General features: G+C 39.1%; 1 protein-coding gene across 5 annotated transcripts in view; it reads right to left on the reverse strand.

The window, feature by feature from the left end:
- DIP2C (disco interacting protein 2 homolog C) overlaps positions 1 to 24,995 on the reverse strand; it is a 500,644-nt gene that overhangs the window by 18,682 nt on the left and 456,967 nt on the right. For 3 of the 5 annotated variants that reach the window (XM_077151686.1, XM_077151684.1, XM_077151688.1), the window contains 2 exons: positions 24,024 to 24,053; positions 22,477 to 22,538 (listed from right to left, as the gene is read on the reverse strand). In XM_077151686.1, coding sequence (XP_077007801.1) covers positions 22,477 to 22,538; positions 24,024 to 24,053 — 92 coding nt within the window. The remainder of the gene's footprint in view (positions 1 to 22,476; positions 22,539 to 24,023; positions 24,054 to 24,995) is intronic. The other 2 variants (XM_077151685.1, XM_077151687.1) reach the window with 1 other exon arrangement.

The raw sequence follows: 24,995 nt of genomic DNA on the forward strand, positions 1-24,995 counted from the left end.
ACAAGGCACCAAAGAAAGAAATTCTCAGTTTCACAGTTTTGCTAAGGACCAGTCCTGCCTCCTTCAGTATGGTGAACTCCAGTAAAAGGCCAACTATCAAGGACACGCCCATCCTCCTTAGCACTCAGAAGATCTCTGGGCAGCATGGAAGTTCATATTACCGTAGAACTAAGGCTCAAAGGGTGTGGAGAATAATATAGTAACATGTTAAACTGCATGTGTCAAACAGGCATTGTACTATTAAATGAGAGAGGTACCTTGGTGAGAGCTCGGCACCAGGAATGGGCCCCAGTATGTGTAGGTGGGTTAAATGCCCACAGCTACTATTGCTGAAGCAGGGCCTTCTGCAACCAGGAGCACAATTCTCTCTGGCTAGGTCTGTGAAGCTCTGAGAATTCAGCAACTGAAAAACTGAAACTTTTGTCCACAAGATACCCTATCTCTCATCCAGCCTTCAGTCTGACTTTTTTATGTGTGTTTTGCATGCTGTTTGGTGGGGGTCATATGTCATTCACTTCCCCCGGTGAATGTCTCATTATTGTGCACTATTTATTGATTTTTTTTTTTTAAGATGGGACACACAGGAAATCAAAGCCAGGTCTCCCAAGTGGTAGGTGAGAATTCTACCACTAAACTACCCTGTGTGACTTCTGACACTGCTTCAGCAAAAGTGGCCTGGAAGAAGTAAATCAATAGGGGCAGGGGCACATCAGGAGAAGACTCACATCTCTTCAGCGTGGAAATTTGGGAAAATACTGGAAAGTGAAGATATCTAAGATATCCGAGTAGTTTCAACAGTAACTTGATGAGGTATAAGAATTTATTGGAACAAGGAATCCTACTATATTTATTGAAACAATAAAAAAACACTAAAATTTTTGGTATTTGTATCTAAGGAGAACCTGGATGTTGACAAAAAAAGTCTATTAAAGAAAAACAATACAGGTCATATTCACTAATTAGGCTGTTCTAGAATGTGCCTGTAGGTTTAATGATGTTAACCTTCAAAAATAAAATACTGGCTGCATTAATATAGAATTATAGGGGACTGAAGGTCTTTTAGGACCCAGGTCGCGTTATGTTAGAGTGGGTTATTATTAAAATTTATCGTTAAGTGTGGGCAATGATGGCTCAGTAGGAGAGTTCTAGCCTGCCATGCCAGAGACCCAGGTTCACTTCCCAGTGCCTACTCATGTAAAAGAAAGAAAGAAAAAAAAAAATATATATATATATATATATATTTCATTAAAATAGTTCTCAGAATCTGTAGAAAATATAAATATGCTCTTCTTATGGAAACTTATCGTGTGGTAGTATACATTCAGAACTTGAGCACTTAAGGATAAGGGATGCTAACAGGAAATATCCATGCCACTAATATTTTGACTATTTTGCCTGTTCAAAAGGACCCAGACTGCTACAGTGTACTGAAACTAGATTGATTTGAACAAGCAGATAAAAAGAAAATGCCTGCATTCAAGATGGCAGGTAGGCTAGCTGACGTGGATTCCAGCTCCTGGCTATTTACTACAGATGGAAAAAGCAATACAGAAATGAGGTCAAATAGGCTAGGAAAATTATGTGCTGGCAGGAGTGAGAAAAAGGGAGTCTGAAGAACGTGAGGAAAGGGAGAAAGAATGAAAGAGAAAGGGAAGTCAAAGGCTTGCTTAGCACCATCGTCAACTTCTACGTCCAGCCCCTGGACCTCTACTAGGTCCTGAGTGGCCCTCAGCTTTCAGTGGGTGCGGGGGCTGATCTTTGGGTGGGCTGGGTGGGCAGCTGGTCAGTAGCTGGATCGTGGGTTCTGTAAAGGACAAGATGATCAGGCCATGGGGCAAAACCGTTAGCCAAAAATAAGGGCTGTCTTAGACAAACAGCCTGGGAGGGGTGAGAGGTCATCCGAGTTTCCATTTCTGCTTCTACCCGGCCTGCCTTTCATCCCCTCGGTAATCACCATATTTTAGAATGTTAAAAATCCCTGCCAGGCCTCATCATCAGATATGCCAGCCCGTCCTGACAGCCTTATTATTATTTAGATGACTTGTGATAAGGCACCCTGCTATAATTTATGAAGCAAGGCCACTGGAGACAAGAAAATATGGGAAACTATCCCCAGATTATATGCAGGTCAGGGTGGTTCAATGCCTAGGCTTGCCCAGCTGCCATGGATTTCCCTTCTCCCCACTCCCTAAGCTTTGCTGTTTTAGCTGTGCCCAGCCAACACAGGCAGGAAGTGGGGGCAGGGGTGCAGGGAAAGAAGATAAAACTAAACGTACAGTTCTTTTTAGCCTGAGGCTGAACAGTTTCCTGGCCTTGGCCAGGCTTTGCCTAGTGCTTTGATCTCTGATTATCCTTTTGCTTTCTTCCTTCCTTTAGATTTTATCTTGTCTCTTATCTCTCCCTATAGTTAACCTGGGCCTCAGAGAAGGGAAGAGAGATGGAATGTCACTTTAGAATCTAATCTCATCTGAATCGTAGAAATGAAGGAAGACATATCCTTAGGAGTTTCTTCTCTAGTCAACCTAAGAAAGGGCATACCTGTTAGTGCTGCATAGAAAGGCAGCTAAAATCATTCAGGATTGCTTTTGAATGAAAAAGCTATAGACCTTCTCAGTAAATGCCACATAAAAAATGTCCTTGATCTACATAAAAAGCAACAATATCTACATAGCAAAAAAAAAAAAATGCTCATTAAAAAACGTCAAAAGGGAGATGACAAACTGTGAAATATATCTACAACACATACATCAAAGGGTTAATTTCCTCAATGTGCACAGAACTTGAAGAAATAAATGAAGATAAGATACAATCTGGAAGGGCAACACTTCAGGCTTATTATCAGTTGTCAGCAGAAGTAGTAGGTAGCATCGTACCATCATGATAAAGAGTGTAGGCTCTGAATTAAACCCAGGTTCAAAACCCTGCTGTGGCCATTTACTTTCTCAAGCCTGGAAGGATAACACTTTACATCTTTAGGTTATTGAGCAAATTAAAAGAGCTATGAGTATAAAGCGTCCAGTACAGGGCTTTGCCCCACAGTCTGCACATTCTGAATGGATGCTGTTGTTATTACCAGTTGCTCAATTACAACTAGTTTATAAAGTTTACATTCAAAGCTCAGACACAGGCAGAGAGGTGCTGTGACTTGGCTGGAGGGATAGGAGGCAAGGTCTACTCTTCAGGGGCAATGATGGGCTAAGGGCTGTCAGAAAATTCTTAGAGTCAGAGTTGTGGGATAGGGTGGAGAGATTCTAGGAAGGAGGGGAAAATACAGAGACTGCATACCCTGAAGACAAGCTGGTGTGGCTCTGTCCTCCTGCAAAGCAAGACTTAAATTACTGAGTAGGGATCAAGTGAAGAAGCAAAAGGTGTCTTGTCTTCAAAGAGCCAAAGCTAAGCATATAACAGAGATCATCTCTAGGGGAAAGGATCTGCCACTCAAACTAATGCTGGCAGAATTTAGAATCTGCTTCAAACAATTGAGGGGGGCCGATTAAACCTGTCAATCCGAGGAACTGGAATTGTACTGCCACTTCTCGTGTCCTTACTATCCTTATTACTGAGTGATGTGGCTCTGAGAGGTGAGGATTTAGCCCCCCCTTCCCTAGTCTAAAGACCATTTTCAAACACAGTATAGGAACTTAACCAGTTAACTCATTTGATCTATTCTTAGTTTTTCACATTTTGTTTACAATAGTATGATGTATCTAAATAAAGTCTTCCAATTTAGCCTCTGTCTCATTCCTTATCCTCCACATTTTCAACTCAAGTACAAATCCTGGGATTTTAGAAAAAATAATGTTTTTTCCATCCTAGGCTGTTACATGGACTTGAAATGTAAGCTTTTGCTAGGGGAAAAAAGTCTTATATCTGAGAAATAGATGATGTGACGGAAATCTGCCACGAATTATAAAATCTCTCAGTTGTCCTCTAGCCTCAACATATCTCAGATGGACTCACTTTAGCAACCTGCTTTATTGAAAGCGATTCTCTGAAGGACTACAGCCACTGAGCAGCAGTTTATCGCAGTGACCCTGAAGAGGTCGTTACTACTGCATGAGGTCTTTCTTGTAAAGCTATTCATTCTATATGGAATCCTACATTCTGTCCTTCCGGGAATACTTCCAGAGGGTGGGCAGTGCTATCTAGACACAAGGGTTCCTCAAGATTTGTTTCAGCAGAGCCAAGGATGCTTGGCTCCTAGTCTAGCATCATCTCCAACACATGGCATGAACCATTGAAGCTGAGGGAACTTCATCCACCCAAACAACAATCTGTTACCTGTGATTCTCGCCAAAAGGGAAAAGAGCTTGCGGAAGCATGAAGTGACACTAAACTCGCAAAGGAATATTCATGCATTCTCATTCTTCTACCTCTCCTGGGATGTGCTCAGCTCACTGACTGCTGTTTCCACGCCCAGAATATCACCAATGATTACGTCATTGGTCGGGAGCGTACCTGTCAAACCCCTTGTTGCTGGAGACTTACAACAATTGAAAAATCAAATTAACTGCCCCAATACAGCACAGCTGCTATTGCCAGAAATAGCGTCACTTCAGAATTATCTGAGCTGGAGCCATTAAACGAATGGCTCCCTCATTTGGGGGCACAATAAACACAGTGTAGGAGCAGTTCTGATGGAGACAGTGGAGAGGAGGAGACAGAAGCACCCATCCCCACTCTCCCACTCAGTTGCCCTGTCCAAGCTGTCCCTGCCTCTGTCCTTGTCCACTGCACACTACAGGCACAGCTCTAGAATCCAGGGGCAGACGTGTCCCAGGTCACATTTAGGCCATGTGTCACCTGCACCTTCAATCATGGCAACCAACGTGACTAGAACAACAGTCAGGCCTCAGATTCAGGTTTAGCTAACAATTTCTCCATGCCTGGATGCGGCACTGCATTGGGGGAGATGAATAACTAGAGCCAGAATAGTTCGTTTGTACAAAAATTAACTTTGGTTTAGCTGTCCATAACCAAGCACCACTGCTGGCATCCATGGACATGGTGCTAAAGAACAAACCAAAACTTTTAATTAAAAATTTATACTCTATCTTCTTCCAAAAATAATTTGAAGCTCCAAAAGATCGAATATAATGAGACCATTTGAACAAGTTTTTAAAATTCCACAAGATAGAGGCGAAATTAAATACTGCAAAAACACAGGTTAATTAATATAGGTGCTGTGATTGAGCTTAGTTCTCAGCTTCCTGGCAGCTAAAGTAAGAAGAGAGGGAAAATTAGAAAAGTTTTACTGTCAAAGTTTGGATTCTAACAACATCTCCTATTTACTTGGCTCCTAGTGAAGTGCAAGAGAGGATTGTTAAAATAACAAGGAAAAAAATCAATACTTAAATATAACATCACGTTCACACAGCCAAGAACACTAATGTAAGACAATAAAATACACCAAAAAGCACTAATTTTTCTAAGGGAGGTGCCTTCCTGGAAATCAGCACCTAACAAAAACTAGAAGTTATAGGGTGTGACAGTCCAAGGAGGGTGCCACAACAGGAACCCCCCATCAGTGAAAGCAAGAAAACTTTTATACAGTGCCAATTGTTTACGCACAGTCTCTATTATGAAAGTGAAAAAATGAGTACCAGTCATTCAAAAAATTAATGATAAAATAAGGAAGGGCGTGAACACTTATATTTAAAATAAAAGCATCTTATAAATGAAATATAGAATACCACTTTTCATACCTTTTCCTAATCACAAATTTAACTTATAATTCCTTTTCTGAGCTATTCCTCCTCACCCCCCCTGCAAACGTCAGACTTGACCAACATCTTTTTTCTTTCTCTTTCCCTGATTTGAAAGTTTGAGATTTTTCCCTCCCTGTTAGATACTATTAGTTGACACCTTTTGGGGGAGTGGGCCCAAGTTCCCCATGACCCACTTGCGCTTCTTGCCCTGTGGGTGGGGACCCCTTTTTGTACAGTTCTATAGTCTCATATCCAGAACCCAAGAGGCCAGGCGGGTTTCATATTCTGGAAATTTTCAGATTTCTGTGTGCTAATACTATGCATAGATCTCATGTTACCTAATGAACCAAACTGAGTCCATTCTTATTTCTGCAACAAATAGCAGGATAAATTATTTATAGTCCCATGCCTTTTAAGGTGTTGCTGGCAAATTAATTTGCATTAAACTTAGGAAAAACTCTAGTTTTTCAGACTTCCTTGCTTTTTGTTTTTTTATTAATATACTTTTCTTTTACAAGGGTTTTAGATTAACAGATTGTGCAGACAGTACAGAGTTCCCATTTACCCCTGCACACAATCCCCCCAATATTAACATCTTATATTAATGTGACATATTTGTTACAACTAATGAGCCAAAACTGATGTATTATGAACTAAAGTCCATGGTTTATTCAGATGTCCTTAGTTTTTTATCTAATGTCCTTTTTCTGTTCAACATCCCTTGCAGGAAGCCACATTACATTTACATGTCTCTTTAGACTCCGTTTGGCTGGAATAGTTTCTCAGACTTTCCTTGCTTTTGATAAACTTGACAGTTTTGAGAAGCACTGGTTAAAGTATTTTGTAGGCTGTCCCTTTATTGGGATTTATTGATGTTTTTCTCATGAGGAGACGAGGGTCAAGCGTTTGGGGGAGGAAGACCACAGAGAAAGTGCCATTCTCATGCCATTATATCAAGTATCTATGCTAGCAACGTGACGCATCACTGCTGATGCTGACCTTGTCACGTTTCTCTACTATAAAGTTACTCTCTTCCCCCCTTTTCCATAATGTTCTTTTTTGAAAGAAGTCATCATGAACAGCCCACATTTAAGGAGTAGAGTGTGAAATTGAGAGCTCCTTATGGTCTCCTGATATTTCCTTCTAGTCCCTTCCTGACAATGGGTTAAATTCCTACCCTTAGATTCTATAATCTATACACATAAATAATTTACATCAAATAATAATGATCTATATAAAATCCTTGCTTTCTAAAAATAAACCCAATTGGTTTCTGTTACTTTCTATCATAAAGCCCTAAAGTAATAGATCTCTGTTCCCTTACTTTTGTGGGTGAGAATAGAAATATCTGAAAAATAATTTCTAGATGGTATGGAGGTTTAAGGTTAAGTGGGGGCATCAGATACACTTATGAGCATTAAGTGCTTTCTGTAAATTTTTATTTGAAAAAAGCTGTAAGAATAAAAATAGCACAAAGAGCACTCATAATATCCTTTACCCAGATTCACCTGTTGCTAATATTTTACACCATTTGCTTTATTATTTGCTCATGTTCACTCTCATACTCATGGTTTCTTTCTACACACACAAATACACATACAATTTCTTTTCCTGAACTATCTGAGGGTAAGCTGAATTCATCAAGGTCTTTTACCCTAAGTGTTTCAATGTGTATTTCCTAAGAATAGGAATATTCTCTTACATAATCCAAGAACAGTTATCAACTTCAGTAACCTTACTATTTATTAAACACTTTAATCTATATTCTGTATTCTAATTTTGTCGATTAAGTCAATAATGTCCTTTAAAGTTTCCCCTCTGTTGTACAAGATCCAGTCTAGGATCAGGTTATGCCTCGATAATTTTAAACATCATTTTGGGTTTATCTGATATTTCCTCATTATTAAAATCAGGTTATGCATTCTCAGCTGGAATATGCAGAGATGATACTGTCTTCTTCTCATGATATATCCGGAGACATATACACATATATGTGTGTCTTTCTAGTTTTGGTTTTTGAGCTTGTTAAGTCTTTGGCTCTTCTCACAGAAATTAGGACCATTTAATAATGAAAGAGAATGTCATTTAAATATATTGGCATACATATTTTTTAATGCTTGCAGTTCTCCTGAGAAATGGTAAGAAGGAACTGAGGGAGAAGAAAGTAGCGTGTACTTTCAATGTACAGAACATGAATAAAGCCAAATGGGGGCTGAAGCCTGAGTCATCCATTTGTGACATTTATCATTTACCCAATCTCTAAGCCACTTCTCTGAAGAGTTCATTGTCCTTGTAGATAAAGGAGAGGGACACTGAGTATAGACCAATAGGGCAATGCTGAGCTAAGGTACACTGTCTGAAAAAGCAGTCAACTTTCCTCCACAAAAATAACTTTAAAAAAAGTTTATTTAAATAAAAAGAGATTCCATTCAAAGGGAAACATTTCTAGGATTCATCTCTTTTAAAATAATGCTCTAGTCTGCTAACTGCTAGAATGCAACACACTAGTGATGGATTGGCTTTTAATAAGAGGGGATTTATTTTGTTAGTTCTTCAGAGGAAAGGCAGCTAACTTTCAACTAAGGTTCTTTCTTACGTGGGCAGGCACAGCATGGTCTCTGCTGGCCTTCTCTCCAGGCCTCTGGGTTCCAACAACTTTCCCCGGGGTTATTTCTTTCTACATCTTCAAAGGCCTGGGCTGAGCTGCAAGTGCTGAGATGAGGTATGCTGAGCTGCTTGGGCTGTGCTACGTCGCAATCTCTCATTTAAGCACCAGCCAATTAAATCAAACGTCATTCATTGCAGCAGGCACGCCTCCTAGCTGACTGCAGATGTAATCAGCAACAGATGAGGTTCATGTACCATTGGCTCATGTCCACAGCAACAGAACTAGGTGCCTTCACCTGGCCAAGTTGACAATGGAATCTAACTATTACAAATAATTTATTGTTTCTTAAATGTTTGCTCTACATATATAAAAGTTGTACAAAAAATTATTAAATTATCCTTGGTTTTGCAATGATAAATGAAAAATACTAAAATCTGCCAATCAAATAACAAGGATTACTGTTATGGTGTTATTTGCTAACAGTGAGAGCAAAATAACTGACTATGATATAAAGAAAAAGTTGAGTAAGTATGCCACTAATGATGAAAAAGGGTGCTTTTACTAATTTTTTCCTTACTCTGTCTCCATTTGAAATCTATTAAACTATTATTATTCATTTATAATAATATGCTTGTTCACAAGCAACTGCTGCATGTACAATAAAGGAATGAAGAAAGGGCAAAAGAAAGAATAGAGAAAACTATGTAGTATACAGCATAAGGTAGAACCAAATGCTACTTTTCTAATGAGAGTATATTCTCATCTACTGGAACAGAGTGCTGGAAAAAAACAGTAGGTGCTCTTTTTAGCAGACACCTCCAGTCCCTGCTGAAATATATCAGTTGTAGCTTTGTCCTCCATTTCCAACTGTGTGGGTATGTCTATTTCATAGAGTGGCTGTCTATCAAACTGGAATCTGATCTGCTTCCCTGCAAACCCAGGTACTACTAAATATATATAACAGGCTCTTCCTTTCATTGTCATTTGCAACAGACTTTCATCACTTTACTTCGTGCCTCTTAATCTTAAACTGCAGCACAGAACCATCCTGTCCCACCACCTGCAGGTCAATTTGAGCTCCCTAACCTGACTCCTTCCTTGCGCTTTTCATCGGCCATGATAAACACCAGTCTCTTTCAGCTGGCATGTTATGAAAGACGTACCAGGTCTGTCAGCAAGGTAGGAGCACCCAGGCAGCTTCAGGAGCATCAGGAGGCAGAGACAGTAGTGAAATAAATGGGGGAAGTCACGCACACAAGTGTTCCTTCCTACCTCCCCCCCTCTACAAAGACTTTCAAAAGTTGGTAAAGACTGGACTCGTTTCTCATGCAGTATGTTCCAGGAAGACTCTCATCAATCTGACAATAGAGGCTTAATAACTTGCACTGAAATATCAAGAAACTGGTTTTCAGACTTTGTAAAGAAAGACAAATTTTTAAATGTCAGTAATTACATACAAGGTGACAATCTGCAGTGGGAGATTTATAAGACAAGTATGTAACTTTTTACTTTTCCCTCATGAACAAGCAGACCCATCTTTGTCACATGAATCAAATCCTTTCTCTGTCAGACATAACACCGATTAAATAGATGTTGAGAGCCTCTAGTGACAAAGAGGAGAAGTATATTTGACTTCGGAGTATGGTTGCCAGATTTAGCAGATAAAAAGGACATCCAGTTTAATTTGAATTTCAGATAAACAATTTTTTTTAGTTTATCTCATGCATAGTTAGAGCATTCATATACTAAAAAATTATTCTGTTTATCTGAAATTAAATGTAACTAGGTTGCATTATCTGCGACCCAAATGTAGGGAACTCAGTGGAAATCTTTTGGATAAGCTTTAACAACAACAAAAAAAACTATTTAGTAAATATGTTAACTATTGTTTTTCTGTTTCTCTAAACCGAATTTGACCACTACTGATTTTCTCACTTTTAAGATTATTTGTGTCTTCCATTTTTTTATCTTGCTGTAGTTTACTGTATTGCTATTTTCAAAGAATCAGCTTTTTTTTTTTTTTTTTGCTTTATGTTTTATTCATCTCTGCTCTTTATTTATTACTTTCTTCTCATATCTTTTGGTTTTTTTCTCAGGTTTTTAAATAACTTCTTGAGCTTAAATCTTAGCTCATCCACTTTGAATCTTTTGTATGCTAATATATGCATTCGCAGCTATTATAATGTATCATTTTAACTGCCTTATGTTGAATGCCTGCTTCCCAGATGTTTAGGATTTGGGCCAGACTCTCTCAACTAAGCTCTTTAAGAAACAGTATAAGCTAATGCTTTCCAAAGCTTTATCTGTAGGCTCTGTAAGTTCCCACCGATTCCTGGGAAACTGAGCTGCCCTTCTATTTCTCAAGTATGAAAATCCAAGCTCAGCATCCAGTTCCCAGTAGAGCAAACTGTTCTTTTCAGAGACATTAGGGTGACATGGCCTAGTACATGCACTAAATGTGGCTTCTTTGCTTAAAAATATTAATCACCGGTCCAGGCAAAAAGGGCGAAAAAACTCAAGTCTACCTAGAGGTTGCCTGGAGAATCCTGACATCAGATATTTGGTAAGAGTCTACCAAGTGCTCATACTATTTAGGTACTAAGAAAATACTGTGGAAATGCAACATAAAAGCAATGAACTTGTATGAGTGTAAATTTTACCCTCAAATGGGAAAGAAATTATTTAAATAATGTGGGTAATTCTATCCACCATTCTCTGTGCTACACTCCGGACTACTTTAACATGAGATGCAGCTAATCTTAGGGTGTGCTCTTCCAGAAATGTGATATTTAATATTAAAAGATATTTACTTTTCATACAACACAGCCCAAGACAATCTAATTTCTAGAGATGTAGGAAGACTGCCTGGTGGCACCCTGTAGCCAATGGTAAGGGTGGTTGAGGAAAGAAGTTTTATTTTAATCAAATAAAACATAAGTGAGTATCTTTGGGGAAATGCAGGCTCAGTTCTGCTGGGGCTGAGAATTATTTACATGTGCTGTCTTGAGGTGGATTTACAGGTTCTGCAAAATACCCAATCTCAGTGCTCCAAGTTTTTATACAAACTGCAGAAGAAAAATCCCCCCTTAGGCACTAGCACTGACTGAGTGATATATTCACCCAACTGGAAGAGGAGACCATACAGCCCAGACACTCAAGCCTGCCTTTAGCAGGATCCTCAGGGTTTTCAGAAGGGCAATGTATTTCTGGACTTTCGCAATTTCTTCACGCAGAATCTTAAGATATGCTGAATGCCCTTCTCATAAAGACAGGAAAATACTTTCTGGAAGAGTAAGGAACATTTAATCAAAACTCATCAACTATTTGAATTGCAAGAAGGATCCAATCATACAATAATTCAAAAATATTTAAAGGTTGAAAGAAGATCAAGAGACCACAAAAGAACAATCAATGTTTTGTCCCTAAAGCCAAAGTGAAGAAAGGGTTTCAACTAGAAATGGGTTTCAACTGTTTCGAATGTTCCCATGGTAGAGTGTGATGAGGGCTGAGATTTGAATATTAGATTTGGCAATATGGAGGTCATAGATGACCTTGACAGACATGGTTCTAGAAGGCTGGTCAATGTAAAAGTGGGTCTCCTGTAAAAGTGGGGGGTGAGTACAGACCACCTTTTGAAAGGGTTTTGTTATAAAGGAATGTGGAGAAATGGGGCAGTAGTTAATGAGACGTGTCAAAGGGTTTTTTGGCTTTTTTCTTTTGGTAGATGGCATTTATTACATGATGTTTATATGCAGATTGCAGAATTTCAGTAGAAAAGAAAATACTGATGATGCAGAAGAGAGGGGAAATTATTTTCAGAGTAAAGAGCTAGAATAGAAGACGAAAGGGAAAGAGATCTAGTGAATACACAGAGAAGTTGACATGATAGGAGAGGAGGTCATCAGGAAGGCAGTTGCAAGAAGGCTACTAGATTTGGGGTTGAGGGCAGGGAATTGAAAATTTGCTTCTATAATTATCTCACTTAAGAGATGACAAAATGAGCCCCTGAAAGGGTCAGTGACTTGTCTAAGGTCACACTGCTAGTTAGTGCAGAACTAGGACTAATTACCCAAATCTCTTCACTCCTCAATCTTTGTCTTTTCTTGCTTTATTTCAGGATCTCCTTACAGGACTACAAGTTAGAGGGAATTAAAGAGAATGAGATGAAAAAGACCAAAATTGGCAATGTAAAAATAGCAATGAGTTAAAAGTGTACATAGTCTGTATGGGATACTGGACGGGAACAAAAAAGAGATAAAAACCTAGAGTAAAGAATCTGCCTCTCCTATATCCTGAAAAAATTCTCTGATTCAGAGCTGTGACCCACGACCCCTCCCTCTTGGGACAAATCTGGGCTCTTCTCAGAAACAGAGCTCAACTTCACATCCTTGCTCTAGCCGTGAAGGCAACCATGATTCTCCTCCCACAGTGGCTTCCTTTGTCCATATTCACCCAGGTCGAGAGGAGAGTTGGAGAAGTCAATGATACTGCTTTGGATTTTGAAGAGAAGAAACACAGAGAAATGGGAATAGTACATTTTTGATCATGCATCAGGGGAGGACAGAAACCAAACCTGGCACTTGGAACAAACTCCATAGGCAATTTTGGCTCATATCTAGGGGCAAAATAGAAACTGGAAATTGACCTCCAAATATAACATAAGAGACGTTTTGTTGAATGTAAACTTTTCTTTTAATACTTTGCTCAATTTTTTTTTCTGATTTTCAACTATTTCCATAAAAACTATTTAAGACATTCACAAAAACCATTCTAGATTCCTGATCTTTTAAGCTTTGATTATGTACTACCTAATGAATTGGGCTAAAAATGAATTAGAAAACTATCTTCACGCCTGAAGACAGCCAGAAGCAGGAGGAAAAAAACCACACTAATCAAAAAGATCAAAAAGTAAATACATAAACAACTGCTAACGTTTATCGAGCCTTACAATTTGACAGACATTGTCATCAAGTTATTTAATCCTCAGAACAATTCTACAAGCAGGTACTATTATGACTATTTTACAGACAGGGAAACTGAAACATGATGAGGCAACTGTGCTCACGATCACACGGCTGGGGGTGGGAGAACTGGGCTTTGAAGCCAGGAAGCCTAGGTCCTGAGTCTAATCTAATCTAAAGTAATTTGCTATGCTCACTGCTGCCCGAATGACCTCTCGAAGCACAGCTGGGAGCCACAAAGAGACTGGGAAAGTTAGGAGTTGCTATGCAAAGGTAAGGTAGGTGCAAAATATATGGCAATGAGACTGCCACCGTGTGTACTTATTGGGGGTGGGGTATGGGTGTGAGATTAGACATTGAAGGTAAAAAATAGTGTTTAGGAAAGGAGTGCAAATCCCACTTAGGGTTCTGCTCCAGTTCTGATAGTATGGCTGGGCAACAGGCCACTTTTAACCAATGAAAAAATCAAACAGAGCTCTCAAGGCCTTCCTAGAGAATCCTTGTTACACACACATGCACACGTGCACAGAACAGGATTGATGAAGAGGAGATTCCCTTTTTTTTGGTTGTTTTGTCCTTATCTTTGTGCTTATTCCTCCCACTCAGCTGCTCATTGAATCACGAGTCTACTGGTACCTGTTTACTCTCTACCTACTTCTCTCAGGATCTTGATAGTTTGCTAATTGTGGACCAAGAATTAATATATTATCAATGTTTTTCTGAGATTAAATTTATTTAACTCTTTAATCATGACTTTGGGTTGAGGAAGCTGTGAGAAAGCTAAGAAAATTGTCATTCTAGGCCTTTACACTAACTGTGTTCACAGATTGGAAAACTGCTAAAAATATTTGCTCAAATCCAGGAAAAAGATTTCTTTTCTATATCAAGTCTGAAAAAATTGCACATCTGAAAAATTTAAGAGCTTAAGGAAAGATCAAATTGGAAGGGATCAGGAAGACTGTGAATTTAGTTTAGATGACTAATAAACAATAACTTTAAAAACTAAGTCACTTTCAAATAGTCTCAAAACAATTTCATCATTTCCCCCCTTGTGCATGTGGGGACTAAATTTATTCCAGAAGCAGGGAGAACATGGATCCTCATATATTCCATTACGGAGACAGAAATGTTCTCCATGGCAACATACTACAAATGCAAATTCCCAAATCTCATACACTTTGGTTCTAGGAAAAAAATAGGAACAAAAAAAAAGGGGGGGGGAATCAAGTAGAAATGACTGATCGAACATATTTGAGAAGCCCATTTGATCATACACTTCCACAGTGGTGTCCCCCCTCTTTCACTCTCTCATACGTGCACGCACACGTGCGCGCGCACACACACACACACAATCTCTCTCAGGGAAACGGCACAGATATATTGACAAATTAACCTTCTCCAGGTTAATTAAGTGATAATTGGACAGGTGCCTTGGGGCTCCCAAGGGAATACACCATTAAAGCAACAGGAAAAGTAATTAATCCTTATGACAGAATCTTAATACAGCTGAAGTTAGAAAGACAATAACTCCATTTTTTAAAGGAATAATGACAAGAAAGAAACAAGGTCAATATTTTTAAAAGGCTCTCCTGTTTCACCTGCCATTTCCTGTTCACTATCATTGCTTGTTTCGCTCTCAGCCGTTAGCTTTGGAAAGAGGCTCAAACAGCTTAAGTTCCCTTCCTCTTTCCCAGATTATACAATGACAGAACACTTTCCCCGAGCAGAGCATTTTCCTTGATGCTATGGGGACTGAAGAGGCTGATGCTATGGGGACTGAAGAGGCTTATGCTCTGGGGAAAAAAGCATTGCTGTCACCACCTTAATAATAACCTACTGCCAACTAAGTCTCAATACTTGAATTTCTTCACCAGGCCTGGCACTTCATGGCATTATTTTATTTAATCCTCACAAATCCCTTGAGAGGCTGGTTTTATTGTGCACATTCTAAACCCATCCTGGTAAAGAAAGCAGAAAAGCAGAGGGTTGCAGAGATTAATTAACTTGTCCTAGGGACCGAGGCAGAGACAAGAATTGAATTCTAACTCTAGAACCACTATACCACATTAGATATAGCACACGGCACGTTTTTCTTGGCGGGGGTGGGGGGGGTGGGGGGAGTGCATGGTCTGGGAATTGAACCTGGGTCTCCCCCATGGAAGGCGGGCATTTTAACCACTGAATTACCCATGCACTCTCAAGGCACATTTTTTAAATGAGTTGATAGAGTTAGAAAGTGGTCGGAATTTAAGAGCTGGAATATTTTCATCTGTGAATATTTCAGGGAGGCTTCATGAAGGAGATGGTATCTGAGCTGGGCTTTTAAGAATAAAGAACATTTCAACAGAACTGGCAGGAAGGACCAGAAATAGGAAAAGCACAAAGGGACAAAAGTTCCTTCACTGGATAGTAAGGGGAATGGCTGACTGCAGTGTTGGGTGGATGGAGACGCTGGCGGAAGATAAAGCTAGAAAAAGATAATTGGTTCTTTCCTGAAAGGTAAGGGAAAGTTAAAGATGACTGAAATTTTCTGCTTGAGAGGAAAGAAAAGCAGCACCATCATCGGACACAAGGATGGGGAAGGGGATAATGAAACTGGTTTGGATGCTGGTGGGACTCTGTTTACAGATGCAAAGCAAGAAACAGAGCCCTGGCCAGTCAGGGAGAGCCAGAAAGATCCAGATCAGGGAGGCTGGGGCAAAATCTTGGGAAATACCTATAACTGCCAGGTGACAACCAGAACTCAGTGTTGAGAAAAAAAAAGTGAGAGAAAGAATAAGCATGAGAGCAAGGGAGCCAGAGAGGGAAGAGAATTAATGAACATATCAGGATGTTAGAAAGCATTTCAAGAAGGGATGGTAAATGATATCAAATGTTGGCTTAGATTAAGTTAAAGAGGCTACTTGAATGTCCTAATTGTTGACCATAAGAAACTACTTTAAAGATAGTGCAAGAGACAGAAACCATCTTGAACGAAGTTGTTACATAATGTTCCAGAGCAGATTACAGGGTTTCGGTTTTTATTTCTCAAACTTTGAAGAAAAGGAAGACGATGTACGTCTGGTGAAACCATTTTTGTGTGTGTTTGATGAGCTTTCCCCTCAATCTGTCGGTCCCTGTCTCTCCTTGAACATCAGAAGAGAGAACTTAGAATACAGTCTGGGAGAAATGCATTCCCAATGTTGGCAAAGAAAGCAACAAATGAAACTCTCAAAATTGATAGTCTTTCTGGAAGGAATATCTTGCTGAGTAAAGGGCTCAGCTCTGTCCCCTAAATAGGGCCTCTTGTCACCCCCAACCTCTTTGCCCCTTTGAAAATAATTTTCATTATGATAAAATATATATAATAAAAATTTAAATTCAGTGGTATAAACCACATTCACAATGTTCTGGGACCATCAGCACTAACTCCAAAACTTTTTCATCATCCCAAATAGAACCTCTGTACCCAATGTGTGGATTGAACCAAGTCTCCCACAAAGAAATGTTCAAGTTCTAACTCCCGTCCCTTGAGTGTAGACTCATTTGTAAATGAAATCTTCGAAGATCCTATTAAGGTGAGGCCAAACCGAAGCAGGGTGGGCCTTCAGGACCTAATTCTGTTTTCTTTATAAGCAAAGGAAATTTTGACAAGGAAGTAGAAGCCACAAAAGGAGACAGAGAGGGACAGACTGCTTTGAGATGGAAGCAGAGACTGATTGCCAGCAATCCACCACCAGAACTCTACAGATTTTGGAGAAAGCATGGCTTGCCAACTTGATTTTGGACTTCTAGCCTCCAAGTTCTGAGCCAATAAACTCCAATTGTTTAAGCCAGCCAGTCTGTGGTATTTATCATAGCAGCAAACTACGACACCCATTAAGCAATAGCTCCCCATGGACCTTGATAATCTTGAAACTGCTTTTTGTCTCTCTGAATTGACCTATTCTAGATATTTCACATAATGGACTCAAAATATTTATTCTTCTGTTTCTGGCCTATTCTACTAGTCATAATGTTTTCAAGGTTCATCCACGTAGCAACATATATCAGAACTTCATTTTTTTTAAGTAAATGAACAGTATTCCATTGAATGTCTAAATCACATTTTGTTATCCATTTATCTGTTGATGGACACTTAGGCTGCATCTACTCTTTGGGTACTGTGATAATGCTGCTGTGAACATTGTTGTACAAGTATAGTATCTATTTGAGTCTATGTTTTCATTTTGTTGGGGGTATATACAGATGAGTGGAATTGCTGGGTCCTGTTAACTTTTTGAGGAACTCAGTGTTTTCCATAGAGGCTGCAATACCTTACATTCCCCAAACAATGGAAAAGCATTCCAACTTCTCCATATCCTTTTTTTTGGTAATAGCCATCCTAGTGAGGATAAAGTGGTATCTCATTGTGGTTACTTATTTATTTATTTTGCAATCTCTTCAACTTTTAACTTTACTAAATCCTTAAATTTGGGGAGAGGTCCTGGGAGAAGAGCTGGATTAAGTTTCCTACTTTAATAGCTTAGGCAAAGGCCGCAGGAAACAGGAGGCCAGAGGAACCCCAAGGGACAAGAAGAGGTAGTCAGAGCCATGCAAACACGCAGCCTACTACAGAAAGATTAAGTAGAGTCTCAAATAGGAGACTGAGGTCTCTGCGAAGGTTTGTGGAGCCAACCGTTTCTCAAGATGTCTGGCCCAGCCTATTGACTGGCTCGGCATTGCAAGTTTTTAAATAATAGGCAAATTGTCCTCCAGCAGCTTCACAGCAGCGTCCACACAAACACTGATGTGTCAGCGTGTGGGTGGGTGGGTGGGAGTCTGCGGTTTTCAGTGTGCTTTTTCATGTGCTATGCGCTGTTTAGAAAATAAGAAATCAGGGCACAAAAGCTTTAATGACTTCAATATTTATCATTCTGCCTGGTTCCATCTCACTGTACTGTGTGTTTTAATCCTGCTATGCTAATTCAAGGACAATCAATGTTGGATGACTAATATCTAGTTCTGTTTGTTCTTAAGATATATCTGCAAAATAACATGACTGGGTGAAAGTTTGTGTGTGTGTTCAAGAGTTTATTGAATGAGACTTGACCTTTTCAAAATAACAGTGGGGGGAGGTGGTTACTTACTCCAAGGACATTTGGGACATTTCTCTTGGAGATGGTTATCCTTGGAACCATCCACAAAACACTCTCAAATGGAAGAACTAAGAAAATCTGATTTTTGGAAGTAGCTAAAAATCATTCAGAATCGACTCTTGCGATTAAGGTAAGTAAAGAGTCTTATGACTGTTTTTGATGAGCCAAGGAATAAACAAGGTGTGCAAGATATGATTCTGAAGAAATTTTTATGTGTGGACCGTAACAGCAGCAGACACAGAACGTCTAACATGATTTGAGCAACAGTAGCTTGGCTGAATTATGTGTACATTCCCCTAACCTGACTGCCTTGTTCTGAATCACTCTAACGACAATAAATATTGTTATTAATTATAGTTACCAATGAAATTATTGACAGTTATTTTTAATAATGTATAATTGCATAGCAATTTCCAATTCACAAGGCACTTTTACTTCTACTTCAGATGCTTTTAATAATGAGCTAGTGAAGGAGTCAGGCAAAGTATGTATTATAGATCATTTTACACAATACAACAAACTGTCACTTAAAAGGATTAAATTGGTCAAGATCAAAGAATTAGTAAATCAGGAAAGAAACATACACCAAGACTCGGGTCTCCTGACTCTTTCTAGTACAATGATATTGATCTGATAGTGAACTTGTATTACTTTATAGTCATACACAGTACTCATTCTACTTCCAAATCATATCCTTTCTCAACAGGCAGGTTTGCCACTACTGATGAAAAGGAATTCCTGGGAGGGAAAAATCCATACTCTCAACCTTTTCTGATATTCCCAGACACTCATAATACAAAAAGAGATAAACTGTCCTTTTGTGATTACCATTCTTGTAGATAAGTCATTTTAAAACCCAAATCTACCCTCCTATGTTCCAAAGGTCAGCAGTTTTTATCCACAGTGTCTTAGTATAACTGAGAAATCAGGATTTAAGGGATGACTTCGATTATTGAATCATTATATACCTACTCCTTTTTGCTTTCTGGCATATTGGAGTTGACAGAGGGAAATTCTTGAAATCTCTACATTGTAATCCAGCTGCCTTTATCTCTGGTGTGGTAGTTAGATTCAGTTGTCAACTTGGCCAGGTGAGCGTACCTAGTTTTGTTGTTACAGGAATGAGCCAATGGTATGTGAACCTCATCTGTTGCTGATTTACATCTGCAGTCGGCTAGGAGGCGTGTCTGCTGCAATGAGTGACATTTGACTTAATTGGCTGGTGCTTCAATGAGAGAACGCAACGTAGTACAGCTAAGCAGCTCGGCATTTCTCATCTCAGCACTTGCAGCTCAGCCCAGGCCTTTGGAGATGCAGAAAGAAGTCACCCCAGGGAAAGTTGTTGGAACCCAGGAGCCTGGCGAGAAGACCAGCAGAGACCATCCTGTGCCTTCCACGTAAGAAAGAACCTCAGTGGAAAGTTAGTTGCCTTTCCTCTGAAGAATTAACAAAATAAATCCCCTTTATTAAAAGTCAACCCGTCTCTGGTGTGTTGCATTCTGGCAGCTAGCAAACTAGAACATCTGGTAATGATTTCTAGCCTTTATCTTCTGCCCCTGTGATTGTAAAAAACTTGTGACTAACCTTCATTTGTATTCAGTCAGTTATTCAGTTTTTCAACTTTACTTGTAATCACTAAAGCAGCCCCTAATATTTTTTAATGAAGGGTCTTGGGTCAGCCCAGAATTAACTCACCCCAAGTCCAGAGTTATCTTGATGATCAAGACTGGATCTAACCAAAGTGGGCCCACGTGACATGCTTAAACGTTAACTTACAGTCAGTCACCTATACCTCATTCCACCATTTTCTTACATACATTCTGTGACTAGATTCAATTTGTGCATGCCCAATAATTAGATCACTCTAATTACAACATCTGGGGCTGTTGTGCTCATTATCCTGATCCCTGCCCATCTTTTTCTCTAATAAAACTATTAGAATTACTGCAATTTGGAGAGATAGAGTTTGGGCCGATAGACCATCTACTCTCCTAGTATATAGCCAGCAGCAAACTTTTTTCTCTTTGAAATCCTGGTGTCTCAGAAATTGGACATTGAGTGGATCAGGCAAAAGAATCCACCACCTTTGTCCGGTAACTTTAGAATATTAGTTCTCACATTTTTGAGGGCCAGGCCATGCATAGAACTGCATAAATGTTTATTCTTTGAGGAATTACTGTTCAGGTTTTGAGAAAGTTATCTAAAAGTTCTAGACTTCTGGGTTTTAAAAAAATGTATAATTTAGTTCCTATAAAAATTATTTGGAGGGCAGGCCATGGTGGCTTGGCAGGGAGAGTTCTCTCCTGCCATGCCGGAGACCCAGGTTTAATTCCCGGTGCCTGCCCATGCAAAAAAAAGTAAATAAAAATATTAAATAATAATTTGGAAAAGTGTAAGCTCCTAAACAAGTTACTTCAGCTCTTTAAAGCTAAGTTTCCAAATCTTAAAAAACATTCTAGATTGAAATTTGTTCCAAAGTAGCTGGATAGTCTTAGGTGGGTCGGTTATTCTCTTTGGCCCTCAGCATCCCTATCTCAGAAATGAGGGGCTCTGACTAGGTTACCTCTAACTTTCTAAGTATTTGTAACTGTAGAAGAGGTAGTTCTTTGGTAGTTTACATCTTAGGACATGAAGTCTAAAACAAGCATCGCACACTTAAATGTTTGCAGGGGTCAGGTAGACAACCCATAACATGACATGCAGTTTCTCAACCTCGACACTGCTGGCATTTTGGTCATTTGCTCTGAGATCTCTCCTGTGTATTGCAGGAAGTTTAGCAGCATCTTTGGCCTCCCACTAGATGTCAGGAGTACTACTCCCCTCCCCCACAGGACAAACACAAAGACCTCCAGACACTGACAAACGTCCCCTGTGGGGGTGGGGGGTGGGGGAAATCCCCCAGTTGAGAACTACTGGGGTTAAGGTTTTAGGGAATGGTAATTACAGAGGCTAAAGGAAGTGCGTGTACGTCTTGCCTAAAGGCACAGAAATTCAAATTTAAAAAAACAAAACAAACATGTTCACTGGCAGGATTCACACAACACACCCACATACCCAGTAAGTCAGGAGTTCCTGTCAGAGAACAGGAAGAACAGATCCAAACTATAAATTCAGACGGACCAGGGTTAGGTTTCCAAGTTTTCCCACCTGCTAACTGAATAACCACCATTAACTGTATTTTGCATCTGTTCAGTGAGCTTCATGATAATCATGTTGGGTGAGCAAATAAGAAAATGTAAAGAAACTAGCATAGTGTCTGGCACATAGCAGCACATTTACTGAATACGTAAAAACAATTTATAAAAGAAGATATGAGGGTATGCTCTTTCTGTTAATCATAGCATGTGGACAACAATGCATGGGCACGTTCGTAATTAACAAAAAAAGTATCTACTCCAATGAGGGATGATAAAATCCTCTCTTCCCATGTGGGCATTTTAATAGGTTCTACTTCTTAGGGGGGAAATTTCCTCTAATGGTCTTCTCTCTTTGCTTCCACCTCCAACCCTATCTCTCCCTTTGAGGTATACTTAAAACACCCACTAAAAACTCCGCCTTTTACTCTTGCTCCTGAGATCACTTAGGAAGGTGCACAGAAAAGGTAATTTGACTTTTAATTAAAAATTTTTAATTTTAATTATTTTAATTTTTCATAGGAATTCCTTTACAAAAAGTTCAATTCATATAAAGAAATGTGGTCAGAATGTTGATATTTTATGAGATGCAAATGGTACCTGACTAAAATAGCCAAGGAAAGGACCAAGAGCCTACCTTGTAGTGAGGTTATTAAATGAAGCAACTCACACTTTGGCTGTAGTTCAACAGTTTTCATTTGTAACTCAAAGCAAAGTTTTTTGCCCGATGGGCCTGTTAATTGCACAGATCCGAATGTAGAGAAATATTCAAGTTCTAGCATTTTGCTCACAGAGAAAGAAACTCCAACTTGCCCAACCTACCATTTTATTCATACTTTTATTCATAATTGACCAGATAAACATTGCTGCTACTTTTTTCTAGATGGATGCTTGGATGCTGGGGAACTAAAAACACTAAAAAGAATAAAAATCACAAGCTAATCATACCTGTCATGTCTCAGGGCTCTCATATCAACATACACAGTGGTTGGATCTGGTCCAGAGGTCCCCTGTAAGCAATGACATACCGCGGTTAATTTAAATTAGAATGGAAATGAATTTGGTTCTTATGCTTTCTACTAGCTATTATGTATTTTCTTGGGTAAAATCTTAAACTTAAAAGAACTCTTTTCAAATCACTAAGACCATACCACTCTAAGATACCTGTAAACTTTCAGTTTGATAATATAAATTTCAGAAAGGAATATTTTATTATTGGACTCTTACACAGCTTGACTATCAGTCACATATACCAAAATAAGAAATAAGAGAGACATGCCACACATTTTGCCAAATAAAAGAAGGCTGAAATTGTTGAGAAAATGGTTGGCTGGTAGAAGCAGTTTGTCAAGGATATGACGCATCATTTGCTGAGAAATTTTTACTACATGCATCCAAAAAGGTCTATATAGAGCCCAAGACTGAAGCAGAATATATGACATGAACTGACAGATTAAGGAGGAAGAGATAAAAGATAATCACTTTGTTCCTTTTAGTTCTATTGTACCTTAGTTTTCCTCATAGCCTTAGGAGATTGTTTCTATCAGTGACTTAGGTAAGGGAGGTTGTACGTTTATTCCCAGCCAGCTGTGCAGGAATTTGTGGTCTTGAGCTATTTGACTATTTATCCCAAGGGTCCAGAAACCTTATCTGGACACTACACATCCCTTCAAAAAATATGCTGGGTTGACTTTTGACCAGGATCTCTGTCCATATAAGAGCAATGTCATTAAATTTACACAACAAATAAAAATTTTACATCAGTTTCTTAGGAAGGCAATACGATACCTTGGGTGGAAAAAAATGGAACTTAAAACAGGCTTACTAAAAAATAAGGAAGCCCTTCAGAATTTATTTGTAAAAGTTTTCAGGAGAGAACCCTAATCTTGTGCCAAAGGAATGTTTAAATATATGAAAATAATTAAAATAAAGACAAAGTCATTTAAAACATACTGTACTATTCCAAGAATCCTGATCATTAGTATCCCACCACCCAGCGGGAGAAAAAGAACAGCACATGCAAATTAGCCTCTAGGTGGAAGCTTACAATGATAATACCATACAAAGAACAATCTTTCTAACTCCATGACAATTCAGTAAAGCTGTGTTACAGACTAGCACTGAGTGGAGAAGTGGTTTGATGTTTTGGGTAACCCAAAACACAGTCATAGAAGGCCAATTAAAAAAATAAACCAACAAATCATAAAACAGGTCACTAAAAATGGAAAATGAAGTAATACAGAGATGAACCCAACATGGCAAAACAAACCATGGGTTATGGACCTTGGAGGTAAAACATTTGTCATGAGTATGAAATGGTTGAAGCGATCAGAGAAAATCGTATCACCCTGGGCCATCTGTACTCTTGCATCGCAGGGTCTATAAACCCCTCACAATCAATCTCTGCACTCAACTTCTAGTCTGTCCCACTGCTAGAAGCTGATAGGACAGTAGGTAGGTCGGCACTGTATGGAGTGAACAGGAAAATCCCCTACCTGCTCGGCCAGCTTCCACAGCCTGTGAGGCTATAGCAGCAAGAGGTCGGGAACAAGAAGAAAGGAGAGAATAGCAGATCGACAGAAACCAAAAATAAACACACACATACACACATACAGACACATAAACAAAACAACCCAACAATTAAAAATGGAATGAAAAAGAGAGAGGGGTAGGGAGGAGAATGCAAAAAGCAGGAAACAAAATGAAAAACAAGATCAAAAACAACATCAAATATGGAAATTGTTAAAATTAATCACTGTACCACTAAAGGCTAAAAAAAATTTTTAAAAGATGTCAACATATTCACAGAGCAGCAGAAGAGAGAGTAAAAGATGTCCCACTGTAGGTGAACACAAAGGACTGAGTGATTTTTCAATACATAAGGTCAGGGGTATTATTGTATAGTGTGATTTTATGGTGCTGCTTTTCAGTTTTTCTTTTACTGTGGGAAGCAAAGAATATGAATTTTATTGCCCAAATCTGTTAAATGTTCCTTCACTGAAAGAGTTCCAAATTTCTTCTCAAACAAGAAGTAGAGCCTGGAAGTGTCTACATATAAAATAAGTATATCTGGCCCTAGTAATCCAAAAGATTAGTTGAAGAGGTAAAAGAAAAAAGGTATAAGTAAGTCTGAAGCATAAAGGAACCAAACACTGGGCTCCTATATAGTCTGGTTCAACAGCCTAGTGGGTAATTTCCCCTCTGGTGAGCTTCCAAAGGCAATGATCACAGTGTCTACTCCTAGACAGTGATACCCACAAACAGACACTTCACCTTGGCTGCAATACATTTTGCCTAGGCCACTTCTCCAAATATTGCAGAAAAGTCGAAGAGGTAGAAGTTATTCCACAGGTATCTGGATTGATGCCCAATCATTCTTTGTGAGCTGTGGTCTATGGATGGCCTATTGCCAATCCATATTTCCCACCACCGCAATTATTTAGGCAGACTCCAATAATAACAATGGC

Source organism: Tamandua tetradactyla, chromosome 1 (genome assembly GCF_023851605.1).
Source record: "Tamandua tetradactyla isolate mTamTet1 chromosome 1, mTamTet1.pri, whole genome shotgun sequence".
In the NCBI taxonomy this organism is placed as follows: Eukaryota; Metazoa; Chordata; class Mammalia; order Pilosa; family Myrmecophagidae; genus Tamandua; species Tamandua tetradactyla.